This window comes from Aegilops tauschii, chromosome 4 (assembly GCF_002575655.3).
Source record: "Aegilops tauschii subsp. strangulata cultivar AL8/78 chromosome 4, Aet v6.0, whole genome shotgun sequence".
Taxonomy (NCBI): Eukaryota; Viridiplantae; Streptophyta; class Magnoliopsida; order Poales; family Poaceae; genus Aegilops; species Aegilops tauschii.
In genome coordinates this window covers 372,072,512-372,089,122 of record NC_053038.3, presented here as the reverse complement: position 1 = coordinate 372,089,122, position 16,611 = coordinate 372,072,512, and the positions used below count along the sequence as shown (strand labels likewise).

The following is a 16,611-nucleotide window of genomic DNA, read 5'->3' as shown; positions in this document are numbered from 1 at the left end:
AGATTTTTCTTTAATAACAATATATAAAATCAATAAATCTAATCAGACAAATTCCGTATATCATGCAAGGCAATCTGGTAACTGAGCGATTAGCTGTTCGTCCCGTGTGGTGTGCCGCCGTCGCTGACGCCGTGCGCGGACAAAACCGCACTCTCTCACGCTCACTGCTACGACTACTCGCTCCCGCTCCAGCCCCACTCCCACACCCACCGCCACGGCGCCACGGCGCCACCGTCTGCCTAATCTCCTCGGACCCATTTACCCTCCCCCCTCACTCTGCCCAGTGCTCAGTGCTCTCAGCTCTGCTCACCACCACCACAGTGACCACACCACACCACACCACATCCAGTGCCGCTTCTTCCCACTCCCCAGCTCACATCCTCCGTCTCCCCCACCGCTAATCGTCGGTACCTCTGTTCCCCGAGCTCCTCTTCTTCCTCGAGTCCCGACCTACCAATCCCAACCCAACGCGGCTCTACCGCCCGCCGCCGCGCCGTAGCAGCCTAGCGTCGCCGCCGTCCTCCTCGCCGCAAGATCGCGCTCCTGCTGTCTCCGCCCCGCTGAGGGTTTGAGGTATGGGCTCATTCCCATCCAGTGATGCTCTTAGCTAAACCCCACCGAGCTCCAGGATTTCTGCTCTGGGCGTGCCGCTCACGCCATCTAGATCCGCTACTGGTTCCCGATTTGAGAAACGAGCCTGCCTAATGCTTCCGCCCTGTAGATTTATTTTCTTGGATTTGGGGAATCTCGAAATCAGATGCTTGAAGGCAGCTAGTTCAGTTAGCCTGAAAGGATTATTTTTTGCATAAAAAGGCTGAAAATGTTGCTTCAGTTAGTTCCCATACCATCTCGAAAAAAAGTTAGCTCCCATATCATGGCCGCCAATTTCGTGCGAAAGCCCCGGACGCCGTTATCTCGAAAAATACCGCATTTGATCTGCTATTTTTTCTCCGCCGTTCAAGGCTTAAGATTTCTCTGAGCGCGTCTTTAGTTTGTTACTACTCCTATATGATTGTTGATTTGTTTTGCTTTTCACCATTGCAGGGTTGGTTGGTTGGGTTCTCTCCGATTGTAAAGATGCATACCGTATTTCCTCATTCATGACCTCTGGAATATGCTCTAGTCACCCTTGTATGCTCCACCAGGTGGTGACAAATGGGCTATTTTCTCAGAAATCAGCCCAGTTTCCTCTTTATTCTGATCATCCTGCACTTTGGGGCCCGTGCAGCAAGAGCGCTAAGTTCAGATGGTATGTGATGATGGTTGTGGCTGCTCACGGACCATTTGATTTGTTTTTCCTGCTTATCCAATACTGATCTTGCACGAACTATTTCATACAGGTGAAGCACTTCTCGCCTTTAAGAAGGCAATCACAAATTCAGATGGGATCTTTCTAAATTGGCACGAACAAGACGCGGATCCCTGCAACTGGAAGGGTGTTAAATGCGATGGTCACAGCAAGAGAGTGATTTATCTGTAAGAAACAAGAAACCACTCTGTATATTAACTCTGCTTGGTGTCATTTGCTCAACTTCTTAACCTATCCACTCACTGTTTTCCTTCAGTTATTTGGTGTTCATATTGTGGACATCATTTCCTAGTTTCAATTCATATTCAGTATTTTGTGTTGCATTGCCATAAGGTCACTCACTGCCTTCCATTTAGGATTCTCCCATATCACAAGTTAGTCGGGCCCATACCACCAGAAGTTGGAAGGCTAAATCAGCTTCAGACTTTGTAAGTGTGTTCACCTTCTCCTTTTTGCATTTCTTAACTACTTCCCGCCTTGTATATTAAAGAACTTGGTCTTTGATATAAATGTGATTTTATGTCATTAGATCACTACAGGGGAACAGTTTGTATGGTTCACTCCCTCCCGAGCTAGGAAATTGTACCAAGTTGCAACAACTGTAAGTTTTATAGTAATTCTGATTGCTACATATGTTTTTTTCTTCCATCGAATGGATGTTGGATGCTGCAACTGATAATTAATGATCATGAGGATAGCCAGTCATTTACTGTTTTGGTCACAAGCTTCTTGTATCTGTGCCAGAGAACTTCTAGCATGTAATTTTTGCTTTTATTTCTTCTGTGAAATCAGGCTCTTTTTTCGTCTGTTGTGAAATGACTTGCAGATATCTACAAGGAAATTATATAAGTGGATATATCCCTTCGGAATTTGGTGATCTGGTTGAGCTCGAGACATTGTGAGTCCTCTGTGTAGTTTTAGCTTATTTATTAAATTTGATTATTAATTTCGCATCAGATAAATACCTCATGCTAGACTAATGTCACTACATCTGCTATGGGTCATACAAGAAGGCTTGAACACAAATTATATGTATTGAAATGTAGATAAATTCACTTTCCCTGTTTAAGTAATTTAGATATTACTTCCTATTTCTGAAATATGTTTATTTTATCCAGGGACTTATCCAGCAATACGTTGAAGGGATCAATCCCGCATTCTCTTGATAACCTGACCAAACTTGCATCATTGTAAGTGCTTTTTTTATGTCCATAAGCTGACCAAACCTGTTACGGTAAGCTACATGCTACCAGCCAAATGATTATTTTCACATCCTGTGCAGCAATGTATCCATGAACTTTCTGACAGGAGCAATACCATCAGATGGTTCACTTGCCAATTTTAATGAAACTTCGTGAGTTCTCTTCTCCTCTGTTATTTATATCTATTTAATTCAATCTGCATATTCAATCGAGTAAAAGCATATGCATTGTGCCATAAACTACTCTTTCTTCTACCCATCTGAATGTTGACATGGTAATGCAGCTTTATTGGGAACCGTGATTTATGTGGTAGGCAGATTAATTCAGTGTGCAAAGATGCACTTCAATCACCATCAGATGGCTCCCAGCAGCCTTTGAAAGGTAACAGATATTTGAACATTAGTCTAACATTATTTTTTGTATGCGTCTAATATTTTTGGTTGACAAGGTCGAATGTGCATTTAGTCATGCCAATAATAGCTAATAGATCTTTTTATGTTCCACTAGGAAACTCACTTATGGCAATTTTGCATTCTGTAAATTAACTTCTATTTTCAGTTCAAGAGTGGGCCTATAGTATTTTCAGTTAACAATAATTTTGCATTCTAATGTGTTTTGATGTTTTATTATGGTAGATGACACAAATAAAAGGAGTTCCAGAGTTGTTATAAGTGCGGTCGCGACAGTGGGAGCTCTGCTATTAGTGGCTCTGATGTGTTTCTGGGGTTGTTTTCTGTACAAAAATTTCGGGAAGAAAGATATCCATGGTTTCAGGGTAGAGCTATGTGGAGGTAACGTTGCCATGAATTATGCAAAGCTAGTACTTCACATCTCATAAAGAAATTTTGTTATAACCTTGCTTATCATTTCAGGCTCTTCTGTTGTGATGTTCCATGGGGACCTCCCTTACTCCACGAAAGATATCCTTAAGAAGTTAGAGACCATGGATGAGGAAAATATCATTGGAGCAGGGGGCTTTGGGACCGTGTATAAACTTGCAATGGATGATGGTAACGTTTTTGCATTGAAAAGGATAGTGAAAACAAATGAGGGGCGTGACAAATTCTTTGATAGAGAACTTGAGATATTGGGAAGTGTTAAGCACCGTAATTTGGTCAATCTCCGTGGCTATTGCAATTCCCCTTCATCGAAACTGTTGATATATGACTACCTTCCAGGTGGAAGCCTGGATGAAGTGCTACATGGTGAGTTCCATATTTTTCCTTTTGCCATACATCTTAATTCTGTTTTCATTGAACGCTTCCAATTATTCATAGTTGCAGTTGTACTATAAACTGATTTTAGCTTGCTTTCCTCAATGACCTTTAAGCATGTGTTAAGCCAACAATAAAATAGCCTATAGGATTAAGTTATTGGTGCTTGAAACCCAGCGTGACATCAAAACCTACAAATCCTGAATTTAAGACATGTTTGGTGCCGCTATGTAAGGAAAAGAGTACAAATAAAAGTGGAAATTGTAGGATGGGTAACTTTGTTGTTTTATTGATCTGACCCTTGTGTAGGGTATATATAGGAGTACATATGAGGGAGAGAGACTTGGAGTAGAGGGCAAGTCGTATATGTTTAAAACTTTTCTACCTCTAACTCCTATCTCTATCTTAGACACAAATATACTTCTAACAGTAAAAAGTTGCTTTTGCCGGCGATCCAATTTTGAGGCCTAGAGGATCCTTAGAGTAGACCTTCTCAATCGGACCAGACCCTACCAGAAAAAAAAGTTCAGACAACTGTCCTTGGAGTAGATTTGGGTTATAGGCAAGGTCAAGTTTACATCATATCTTGGAGTAAAATAGGATTTTGATCACACGTGCAATGTAAAGGATGAATAAGATATGCCACTCCCTCTGTATACAAATACGAGGCCTACAATTTTTGTGTTGTTATGTTGTGGACTAGCAGCAGGGAGCCCGAACAGAGGGAGATCAGAAGTCCTTTAATCAATAGTATAGTGTTAGGAAATTTAAAATTGCAGGAGCCTAATTCATTAAGATTAAGGAGTCCATATTGTGTTAGGAAAGGTCAAGGGCCTGAGCATCCACTATACAGGGATGTCATGTTTGAGTCAAGCAAGAACAATGAATCTATCATCTCCAAGCTATTCTCTAATAGTAACCTATGTCTACCCAAACCCTTCAAGCCACAGCTTTTGGTTATCTTCAGCGCGGTAGTCCTCATGTTGTGGATCAAGGTCCACTGGTCCACAACTTGTTTTAAAACGGCGTGCATGCAAATTTACTAGCATTTTCTCTCTTTTCTCCTTGTTTATCTCCCCTCTCTTCAAAATTTGTGAGTAAGCACCATCTTTCTCTTTCTCACAAGTCACAATGGATCAAGGTTCACAACACCTTGGTTTCAAATGGCATAAGCCTTGGTTAAAATACTCCTTATAATTTCTCAAAAAAGAAGTACACATTATAAGAAAAAGAAACAGAGGAAGTACTTCCTTACAGACATACTGAATAGTTCATTTCTGTAGCTAAACAAGGATGGACAGCCTTAACTATGGTTCCATCTAAAATTTATGTTGAACCAAATTGACCTTGTACAAGTAACTTTTGCTCAGGTCTTCCATGAGCATTAGTCCATTTGAACAGGAATAACTTTTTAAAGCCCGGCCTAACGTTTCATATGTTCATCGTTCTTGGCAGAAAAAACTGAGCAGTTGGAATGGGAGGCACGCATTAACATAATACTTGGAGCTGCAAAAGGCCTGGCTTACTTGCATCATGATTGCTCACCTCGAATAATACATCGTGATATTAAGTCGAGCAATATCTTACTGGACGGCAATTTTGAGGCACGTGTATCAGACTTCGGACTTGCAAAGCTACTGGAGGATGAAGAATCTCATATTACTACAATAGTTGCAGGAACATTTGGATATCTTGCGCCAGGTATGTGAAAGTTGTTCCATTTCATCAAATGATGAGAACGAAAATGCACACTTCACTTCGGAAAATGTATCACTTTGTAATAATCTGAGCTAATATTCGCAATATCGAACATCCAGAGTATATGCAAAGTGGCAGGGCCACCGAAAAGACGGATGTATACAGTTTTGGAGTTTTGGTACTCGAGATACTGAGCGGAAAGCGACCTACTGATGCATCATTCATTGAGAAGGGGTTGAACATTGTTGGATGGGTACGACCTTTTTATTTAATTTCTTTTCATGTGCACAACTCTCATGCATGTCACATCTTTTTATGTATTTACCACAAAGGGTTAACTTGCTATATGGCAGCTGAACTTCTTGGCTGGAGAGAGCAGAGAGCGGGAGATCGTGGATCCGGATTGCGACGGCGTGCAGATCGAGACCCTGGACGCCCTGCTCTCTCTCGCCAAGCAATGTGTGAGCTCTTTGCCGGAGGAGCGGCCGACGATGCACAGGGTGGTACAGATGCTGGAGTCGGATGTAATTACACCGTGCGGCAGTGATTTCTACGATTCAGAGTAGGGCTACGAAACCACGGCTGCTGGCATCTGTGATTGTGTGGTAGTGATTTCTACGGTCTGGATTGAGACGCACCACATCCTTCTGCCGCTGGTTTCCCTGTGGAGGCACATTCCATTTATTCTTTGCAGATTTTTCTAAATGCATGCGTTACCGAGGGGTTGGGTGGGCTCCAACAGGCTGGTTCTACGGGGACAACATTTTTGCGATTTGTATGTATCTATATGCCACGCTACAGACTGTTATATGTTGATTTAATAAGGAGACTTGCCTGGAGATTGATGTGCTTGCATTCTGCTTGGTTTTTAGGTGTTCTTTTGTGTTCGCTCAGGTTTTGTGTCATGCTCAGGAAGATGAGACGACGGTGGTTCTTTGGAGTTGGTACAAGGTTCTCCCCGCATAACCCTGTTCTGGCGGTGCATCTAGCATCATTGGAGGGCGTGTGGACGATGGATTCGGTTAGCGTTTGTTTTTGATGGATCCACTTGGATTTGATCTTTGTTCGTCTGTCTTTAGCTTCATTGGCGTCGGTCGCTGTTGTGGTGCGCTCTGGTCCTATAATACTTTAGCTCTGGTCCTATAAGACTTTAGCATGATGACTTTTTAGTACAACGAGGTTTGTTGGACTATGGTTAGGTAAAGGTGATCATGGCGGCACACCTTCTGCTCGCTCTAGTGTTCTTTGTACTGTCCTTAACTGATGATGAACAGATTGGAAGCCCATCAATGGAGGGTGGTCGTGTTGTATCTTTACATGGCCTTGGGTGTAGTGGTTATGTTGTAAACCTGATAAACTTTGGTCGTTAGTGCTCATATCATAAATATTGGCAAGCGTTGGCCTATCTTAGCGTTTTCTGCGTGATGAAAATATAACACACTTCTACGCGAAGTTCATGAGGGAAGAAAAATAGGAGCCCAAAGTGGCAACGTTGTACACCAGGCATTTTGATCCAAAGGATTTAAAATTTTCAAAGTACATTCTTGTTTCATACTCCCTCCATTCCAAAATATAGTGCGCCCGCGCTTTTCGAGGTCGAACTTTGACCATAAATTTAACGAACGAGACCGACTGCGGCGGGTGAAAAAATTACATAATAAAAAACTTCTTTCGAATACGAATTCACTGATATAATTTTTGCTCCCGCAATCGGTCTTGGTAGTTAAATTTACGGTCAAAGTTGAAGCACGGAGATACAGGAAGCACTACATTGTGGAATGGAGGGAGTAGTAAAGATACTGTTGATATGCTGAAACATTCCTGTTAGCGTGATCTATTAATTTTAGTACTAACTCTTTTTTTAACATAGTAAAATAGCAGGTGCTCACATAAACGCACCACGCACACTACTAAAAAAATGCGAGCATTAATTCAATTCTAGGAGTTGACCTAACAATCTGAGTGACGCTTGTTCACAATTTTGGTACAAATTCGATCAGATGATAGATAATGCAATATAAGTTTGGGCAATCACCTGTGAAAATAGCTCAGTTCACGATTTTGGTGCAAATTCAATCTTGTGATATTGACAATGCAATAAGTTTGGACGATCACCTTGTGAAAAATAGCTTTTCTTGAGCAGCTCTCACCCTTTGTAAGCCTCTCACCACTAGAAAATCAACAAAGCTACACGCTACAACCAACTGGAAGAAAACGATTGTTTGGAACGGAACTTCTTTGATACAACTTCACTCCCTCAATCCATAATAATAAGTGCCGCTTACATATCATTTACATCCTCCGACTCATAATAAGTGTCGCTTATTCAAAACATAATAAGTGCCGCTTATTCAAAACTGCGACAGTTATTTTGGATCAGAGGAGTATATCTATCCATAATACTACTTGTAGTGTACCAGTTTTGAATTGGGCATGATCATCAATCCTAGCCATTCGTGTGCTCAATCCAACGGCTGAAAAGAGTGGGATTCGCAATGAACAGTACATCACTGCTCCATCCACAATGTTCCAGAACGATCGCCTCATCCTTCTCAAAATAAGTGGCCCATATTGATTCCTCTTGGCCCATGTTGCAAACTGTTGAGCCCATGAAAAGTTGTTTCAGAGAGGAAATATACAGTAAAGTTATACTCTCTCCATCCCACAATATAAAACATTTCGGCAAGCAATTTTATGAACTATTTTCTTTCTTAACAAATTGGGGGGATTACATATATTAACTTACTTTTTTGTAATGTATTTTCTTTCTGCATCCATACATAAACGATATTTTCATTTTACCTTGAATCTATTGGCAAGTCTATGTTTTTTTAAACCAGAAACCACTCCATAATAATGTTAAAACGTGCACACATACTAGTTATTTATAGGTAGAGAGCATGAAGTCTATGTAGAAGTATATCGGCCAACGTATAAAACTTAAAAGGAAATGATCGAACAAAGTAATAGACACCCATATAGATAATACTGCTCCTCTGCTCAAATAGTACAACGAACACTACACTTTCGAGCCATGCGCAAACACGAAACTAATATTGCGCGCACGGCTCACACACAAACCATCAACTACGGTACCTCAAAGACCGAACTGAACCCACAGCATTCGACGCAAACACTAGGACGAGACTCAAACCCAACACCCACATATCCAAGCTTGTTTTATTGGGCCTCTCACCACCAGAGGCACTATTATTCTCGCATCCTCCTCATCTGAGCAGAAGCAGCCACACGCCCAATGCTGTCTAGCCGGTGATCTGGACGGGCTTGACGTCGGGCTTCATGGCCTCCGCCTTGGGCACCGTGACGGTGAGCACGCCGTTCTCCATGGCCGCCTTGATCTCCTCCGCCTTCACGTTCTCCGGGAGCCTGAACCTGCGCAGGAACTTGCCGCTGCTGCGCTCCACGCGGTGCCAGGTGTCGGTCTTCTCCTCCTGCTCCTTGTTCCGCTCGCCGCTGATCTGCAGCACGTTGCCGTCGTCCACCTCAACCTTCACCTCCTCCTTCTTCAGCCCCGGGACGTCCGCCTTGAACACGTGCGCCTCGGGCGTCTCCTTCCAGTCGATGCGCGTGCCGGCGAACGCCGCGGTCTCGGAGCTGGTGGTGCGTGGGAAGATGCTACCGCTGCCGGAGCCGAAGGGGAAGCCGTCGAAGGGGTCCCAGAGGTCGAGGGAGAAGGGGTCGAACACGTCGCCACGGCGGATCAGCGACATCGTCGGCGGGCTGGCGATAAGCTGCTGATGAATCTTTTGTTTACTGGTTGAGTTGTGCGTGAGCGCGAATGGTTTGCGCGATCGAGATCAAAGAAGCTTTCGATGGTTTTCCTCTGCCGGTCTTGGGACGGAGCCAATGCAGGCCGTGAGAATTTATAGCGGGGCGGTCGTGCAATGGATATGAGGTTCTTGAGAGTTCTCGCTTGTTCGAGCTCGTACAGGTAGAAGCAAGAATCGTGCAGCTGGGCCGGGAATGCTTCCACCATTCGCTTTGGACCCTGCTACTCAGGTCTATCATAAACTAGAAAGTTCTGGGCGCGTCTATAGATCGACGCATTCCTATTTGACGCTCTCTGCGGCAGATTGTCACAGCACAGATCACGAGCGACCAGGTAAATCGGCCGGCCAACTTGTTTCCCTTTCTCCTTTTCAAGTTTATATTCCCTTTCATAAAAATGTTCCAAAATTTCAAAAAAAATATAAAAATGTTTATGTTTTCAAAATTGTGCAAAAATTCAGGAAAAAGTGTTGCATTACAAAAGCTATTCTCATTTTAAATATTATTAGGAATTTAAAAATGTTCCCTTTCAAAAATATTTTCATAAATTTGTTCATGGCTTCAAAATTTGTTCCTCTTTTTAAAATTTGTTGAAAAATTCAAAATATGTTCACAGATTCAAAAAAAATCCCCTCTCTTTCAAATTTTGTTGACAAACTCAGAAAAATTTGGAAATTTAAAAAATATTCTTGGCTTTAAAAATTGTTTGTATTTTCAAAAGTTTCTTCATAAATTCAAAAAATGTGTGCACTTCTCAAAATATATTTGAGATTACAATTTTTTTACACTTTATTTAAAAAATGGTTCTCTTAAAAAAACAATCCGCACTAACTCATTTCGGGTAGCTACAGTAGCTTGGTTCAAACAATAAAAAAAAGATTTCACACTAACTCATTCCGGTGAACCAACCAAGTTAGGCCATGTGTTTGCCTTGAGTTTGTATTTTCTTCTATATTTTTCTTTTTGTTTATATTTTGAAATGTTTATATTTCTTCTAATCTAGGCCATATGAGGAATAAATTTCAGACATGTAAAATGATATAAATGTTTAGAGGGTAAGAAAGGGGACCAAATCCCAAGCAAAGCATGTGGCTGAGATTACCGTCTCTACAGAGAAACACAATAGCTCTGCTTTTTCCTATATAGCTCTGCTTTTCTTGAGAGAAATACAAATGTTTCTACCACCAGTGGTAGTTACCATCACTTGCGTTTTGTATTTTGTATGTAGTATCTGTTAAAATCGAGAGTATGTACGTGTAATATGTAGTATATAACAATGTTTAGGTAGTGTGTGTGTATATATATATATAACTTTTTAGGTAGTATGTACAATATTTTGAGCATACTCTTTTTTACGTACAAATATATACGTATTTCACAAATATAACAAAAAATATGGGCTCATATGTAATTTTTTCATTTACTTGCTTTGAAATATCTTAGATATATTATATGAACATATTTAAAACAATAAAGTACTATACATACTACTACATGATAGTATATGAGACATGTGGGGTAACTACCCCAGGTGGTAGGATGCATTTTTCCTATACATATACGTGATGAATACTTTAACTTCTAGGTACAATGCATAAAAATTGAAAATGAACAATACTAAAACTAATAATCCCTCTTTAGGGGGCCAGTATTCCGGCAGCCCCTCGCTAGCAGCTCCCTGGTGCGTGGCGGCTTCCCAGGGAGTTCTCCGCCTCCTCCATCTCGCAGCGTTTGACATGCCGATCTGCCTCTTGCTGACGGACGCGCGCGAATGATCTTGCCATTTCATTGGGCACCCATCGGAGCTCCTCGTCTGTAGCACGTTGGGGCTTATCGGCCCACCTCCATGCAACGATGAGGCGCCAAGCGCCTTTGGACTTCCTGGCGAAGTACCGGCCATCTTCGTACACCTCCTTCGTACGTCGACGTGCCCGCCGCCAAAGCTCCAGCGCCTCCTTTTCCCAAGCGGCTTCATGGGCGCCTGCTACCTGGCTCGCTCCTCCGCCAACTCCTTCTTGAACGCCACTTGTCTAGCTTTCTCAGCCAGCGCAGCGCCTTCCACAAACAAAAATCGTACTAGACCCAAAACCACTCCAAAGTTGGGGGTCCGGTGCAACCTCACCTGATGGCGCCTAGGAGTCCTCCTCGTCGCTACTCTGCGCCTTGACGTCCTCGCGGGGCGACGCATCCTCCTCGGCACGTGGGCAGATCAACGATGCCATGGCAGAGTTTTGTGAGGGGGGGGGGGCGAGCGAGGAGAGAATGTAGATGAGAATGCAGGCGGGACGACGTGGGTAGGGTAGTATTTATTGGCGGCCGGAATTTAGATCTACGAGAGCAGCGCACACATCGGTCATCGGAATTTATGAGTACTATAGCTTGAATTACACACGATTCCCGTAGCAAAAGCCATGTGTAAAATAAATCGCTAATGGTTCCCAATACAGAACCACGTCTGATTAATAACCGACGCCACTCACCTTCCACACCTCGAGGCACGAAATAGAGTGCCAATCGTGTGGGGCCCAGTTGTCTTGCTAGATATTTACATTTTCTTTCCAAATGTAAGGCATGAATGTGTATTTTGTGTTACCATGATATTATTGTAAAATGTAATACATAAATGATTTTTCCAATGCACGATGGTTTGCTATTGCATGTACATGTAGTTCAAATTTGAATTACGGCAATTAAATGGCTAGAAACTCACTTAATGTCTTAAAAAGGTCAAATGACCCTGAAAATTTCCAAATTTTAATATGACAGTTGTATATGTTGTATATGTATATGTCAAAAGAGACAAGGTGTATATGTATATGCCATCCATTTTTATTGATCTCGGTTGTGGCACATGTGACACATTTATATAAGAGTACTCTTCAAATGTCGTGAAATATGAAGGTAAAATATTATCCCAAGAAGTCAAAGGCGGGAAAATATTGCAACTTAGTTGCATATATAAGCGAAGCTCTTATTCATATCAAAAGATTGACAATGCTTATCATTCAATCATCCTAACATTGGTGAATAAACTTTAATCGTTTCAAAAATTACATGCTATAACATGCTTAAATAAGCAAACATGCAACAAGTCATTTGACACAGAATCATAACCAAGATTAGAGGTCATATAAAAATAAGGGTCTTTTACATCTGTGTCCCTAACTGGAACCCACTACTCATATTTGTCCCTAATTTCGAAGCCTGCTCAAATTTGCCCCTCTGTCGTTATGTGCACTTATAGAAATGCCCTTCTGTGTTGTTACCGTCTGGTCAAAGCCGATCAAAAGGCTTTGACCGTCCTGAAAAAAATAGCAAAAAAATTCTAAAAATTCTGAAATTTTGTGGAATCAAAGATACTCAGGTTCGCAAGATGCGTGCAAATTTACGTGCTGCTTAGACATTTCAGGAGCTCGTGGCTAAGAAAAAACAATAAATATGTATGCCTGTGAACAGTAAATTCAAAAAAATAGCTAGGAAATTAAAAAATATGAAAAATCTTGGCATCAAAGAAGCTCGGGTCCGCAAGGTGCGTGCAAATTTTTGTTGTGTTTGGATACTGAAGGAGCTCGTGTAGAAAAAAAATTGGCTCGGGAAAAAACTTTGGAAAAAGTGACTATTTTGTTTTTTTGCTAGAGCTCCTCGCACATCATTTGATAACAAAAACTTGCAAGCACCTTGTGCACCCAAGCCTCTTTGATGCCAAAAAATTTCATATTTTTTTGAATTTTCTTGCTATTTTATTTCAAATTTACTGTTCACTGGCCTACAAATTAAATGTTTTTCCTCGCCACAATCTCCTAAAATGTCCAAATAGCACAAAAAATTGCATGCACCTTGCGCAAATGAGTATCTTCGATCCCACAAAATTTCAGATTTTTTTGATTCTTTTGCCATTTCTTCGAGACGGTCAAAGCGCTGTGACCGGACGGTAACGACGCAGAAGGGCATTTCTAAAGGGCACCTAACGGCAGAGGGGCAAATTTGAGCAGACTTCGAAATTAGGGGCAAATCTGAGTAGGTGGTTCGAGTTAGGGACATAAATGCAAATGGCCCTAAAAATAATTAAACAATAGCACAATTATTTTGAAACGTATTTGATCCAAATCTGATTTATTCCCTAATACACATGGTTCTTTCGCATCAACAATTAACTCAATGGATGCACTCGAAATTGTTGATATTGCAGTTGTTTGATCACATGGCAAAGTCAAATTATCAACATAGTCCTCTAAAGTAGGTGATGTGCTCAAAGTAGTGGGTAGCTTATCACATGATGCATTTAGATTGACAAGACATTCATCATACTCATGTGGAGGTGGAAGATCAATACCTTTGTCATTACCTCTTATGATCAACTCATATGATGTAGGCACTCTCGATGGTGATGTGTCACATGGTGTAGGTGATGTAGTCCTCACAACAATGGATATGGTTGTCAGAGTACACCTAGTAGTTGCAGGAACAACCGTATCATTTCTTGGAATGTGCACCGTGCGCTTGTTCTCCTTGTGGGCAACACGTCGTTTTATATTTCTTGTTCAGCTTTGCAAGCAAGAAAAAACAAATGGTCCATAGGATAACACTCTTCATGAATTAGTATCTTTTGAATATCATAGTTTAATCCTCCATAAAATCTTCTTCACTTTTTTTTTCTAAAAAGGAGTGCACAAGGTAGTTTGTAAATCATCATAATATTTTGTTACGGTGTCATTACCTTGTTTTAAATGTTGTAATTTTATAATCATTTCACGAGTATAATAAACATCGATGAATCTATCTCCCATGAGAAGTTTTAAATCATCCCAAGTAGTAGGTACATAATTAGGGTATAATCGACAATGTTCATTCCACCAAACTAAAGCAAAGCTATTGAAAGTACTAACCACGCCTTTAACTTTTCGACACTCATCAAAATTATGGGAAGCAACTATACCATTTATTTCATACTCCCATTGAATATATAACTCAGGCCTAAAACGACAATAAAGGGTGTCATGGAGACATTAACCTGATTATCTGCATTATGATGTCTTTGCTTCTCTCGTGACGGTTGTTGTGTTTTCTTAGGCACTGGCAAGTCTCCCACGATCGACAATGCCCAAGAACTAACAACTCCGGAACCTGCCATAGTTAGTAGAAAATAAGAAACAAAATCTAAGAATAATGTTCCTATGAACTACTAGGATGTGGTGGAAAAACGCTCACAGTATAACAAATATCTATATCTTACAAGTTCTTACCATGCAATAGGTGGTGACGGTTACCGGTGGTGTCAAATAACTCCAAAGATTGAGAAGGCGATTGCCAGGTGAACAATGTACAAATATGTGGAGCTGGGTCGGCTTTATATATGTGGGGAAAATGCTACAACCGCGTTAATTAATGCAAATTGAATAGTCGCTCAAAGTAGTCGAATGCTCGTCTTAGGCTAAACTGTGTTAGAGACGTGAGCCTAAGACACCAGTGAATTTCACGCAGTGGATCAAATAAGAACAATGACAGATTTGAAATGATGGGCCTATCATCGATAATACGCGTGGAATAAAGATTACACACATGAGGGTCCAACATGTATAAGAGTCAAAATGTCGCTCGATCTCGTACGACGAACCAGTGAACGTAAATATGCATGGTGTAGAAATATGTGGAGCTGGATTGACTTTATATATGTGGAAAAAATGTTACAACCAAGTTAATTAATGCAAGTTAAATAGTCGCTCAAAGTAGTCAAATGCTAGTCCTAGACTAAACTATGGTAGAGACACGAGCCTAAGACACTGGTGAGTTTCATGCACTAGATCAAATAAGAACAATGACAGATTTGAAATGATGGGTTGAAACCGATAAAACACGTGGAATAAAGACCACACACACGAGTATCCAACATGTATAGGAGTCAAAATGACGCTTGATCTCGTATGACGAAGCAGTGATGTAAGTAAGCATGGTGTAGAAATACGTGGAGCTGGGTTGGCTTTACATATGTAAAAAAAATGTTACAACCACGTTAAGTAATGCAAGTTGAATAGTCACTCCAAGTAGTCGGATGCTAGTCCTATGCTAAATAGTGTTAGAGACGCGAGCCTAAGGCGCCGGTAAATTTCACACACTGGATTAAATAAAAACAATGACGGATTTGAAATGATGGGGTTTTCATCGATAATACGCATGGAAAAAAGACCATACACATGAGGATCCAACATGTATAGGAGTCAAAATGAAGCTGGATCTCGTATGACAAACCAATGTTTTGCCTGCGCACGAAAACACACTGACAGCTGTACTACAGCAACATAAACAGCCATGGTCCACTGTTGAAGAAGCGTTTATGCAGTAGCCAAATATTTTAAACGACCTTTATTCACCTTTTTTTTCTTTAAGACAAATAACGAATCAGCAAAATCACTTTCCAAGGTAATCTATAGGTACTAATAAAGTGCGAAGTGTTTCTGCCTGTTCGTCGTCATACGTATACGTTTTACAAAAATGCCCCTAATTTTTCCTTTAAGTAACGCGCTGTCTAACATTAAGTGCCCTTTCTCTGTTGGGCTTCGGCCCAACTGTGGTAGCCGCTAACTTGCGCTCCTGGGCGCTGGTTAGTATTCTGCGTTTGCCTAATTCACTATATTTTCAGCCCATTCAGGTCCCTGACCTTTTATTATTGAATAGGTTAAACATGATAATGCCGTAACTTTGCTATCGTAACTCAGATTAAAATAATTTGTATATGTAATTTGATCAGGAAAACACGTAGTTTCCAGGGGCCTATATGGATCAAAGGGAGTATGAATGACCGGTTTCAATGGGCATATCGGAGTAACAAAGAAAGAGAGAATAAAGGTCATGATCAGTGGGAATAAAAAAGGGAGTTTAAAGAAAATGAAGGAGAGAATCTTTTTAATAGAATCATTTTATTGAGCATTTTCTCATGACTTGGTACAAATTCCAAACATTGCTTCAACTTACAAATAATGCCTTGGTATGATTTTTTTTGAGAATTAGGCTCTTCAGAGCATCTCTAATAGAAAATGCAAATTTGGAGATGTAAAGCAGGCATCTCCAAAAAGTGCTTTTTACATCTGCAAAAAAGAGGCAACTCCAACAGAAGATGTAAATTGGTGATGTAAAAGAAGGAAATATGCCCTAGAGGCAATAATTAAGTTGTTATTTTATATTTCCTTATTCGTGATAAAGGTTTATTATTCATGCTAGAATTGTAATGATCAGAAACTTAAATACATGTGTGAATACATAAACAAACACCGTGTCCCTAGTAAGCCTCTACTAGACTAGCTCGTTGATCAAAGCTGGTTAAGGTTTCCTAACCATGGACATGAGTTGTCATTTGATAAAGGGATCACATCATTAGGAGAATGATGTGATGGATAAGATCCAT

The 16,611-nt window shown here is 40.9% G+C and overlaps 2 protein-coding genes across 2 annotated transcripts; one reads left to right on the top strand and one right to left on the bottom strand.

The window, feature by feature from the left end:
- Positions 1 to 192: 192 nt before the first annotated feature.
- Positions 193 to 6,262, top strand: LOC109757380 (LRR receptor-like serine/threonine-protein kinase FEI 1). The gene is made up of 14 exons (XM_020316199.4): positions 193 to 573; positions 1,045 to 1,249; positions 1,341 to 1,476; positions 1,666 to 1,737; positions 1,839 to 1,910; positions 2,136 to 2,207; positions 2,428 to 2,499; positions 2,592 to 2,663; positions 2,795 to 2,892; positions 3,147 to 3,302; positions 3,384 to 3,716; positions 5,181 to 5,426; positions 5,543 to 5,676; positions 5,777 to 6,262. The coding sequence occupies exons 2-14, from the start codon at positions 1,156 to 1,158 to the stop codon at positions 5,987 to 5,989; spliced, it is 1,770 nt and encodes a 589-aa protein (XP_020171788.1). The 5' UTR covers positions 193 to 573; positions 1,045 to 1,155; the 3' UTR covers positions 5,990 to 6,262.
- A 2,125-nt stretch (positions 6,263 to 8,387) lies between these two features.
- LOC109757387 (17.9 kDa class I heat shock protein) lies at positions 8,388 to 9,295 on the bottom strand. The gene has a single exon (XM_020316209.4). It carries the CDS (start codon positions 9,152 to 9,154, stop codon positions 8,687 to 8,689), a length of 468 nt encoding a protein of 155 aa, XP_020171798.1. The 5' UTR covers positions 9,155 to 9,295; the 3' UTR covers positions 8,388 to 8,686.
- Positions 9,296 to 16,611: the final 7,316 nt, after the last annotated feature.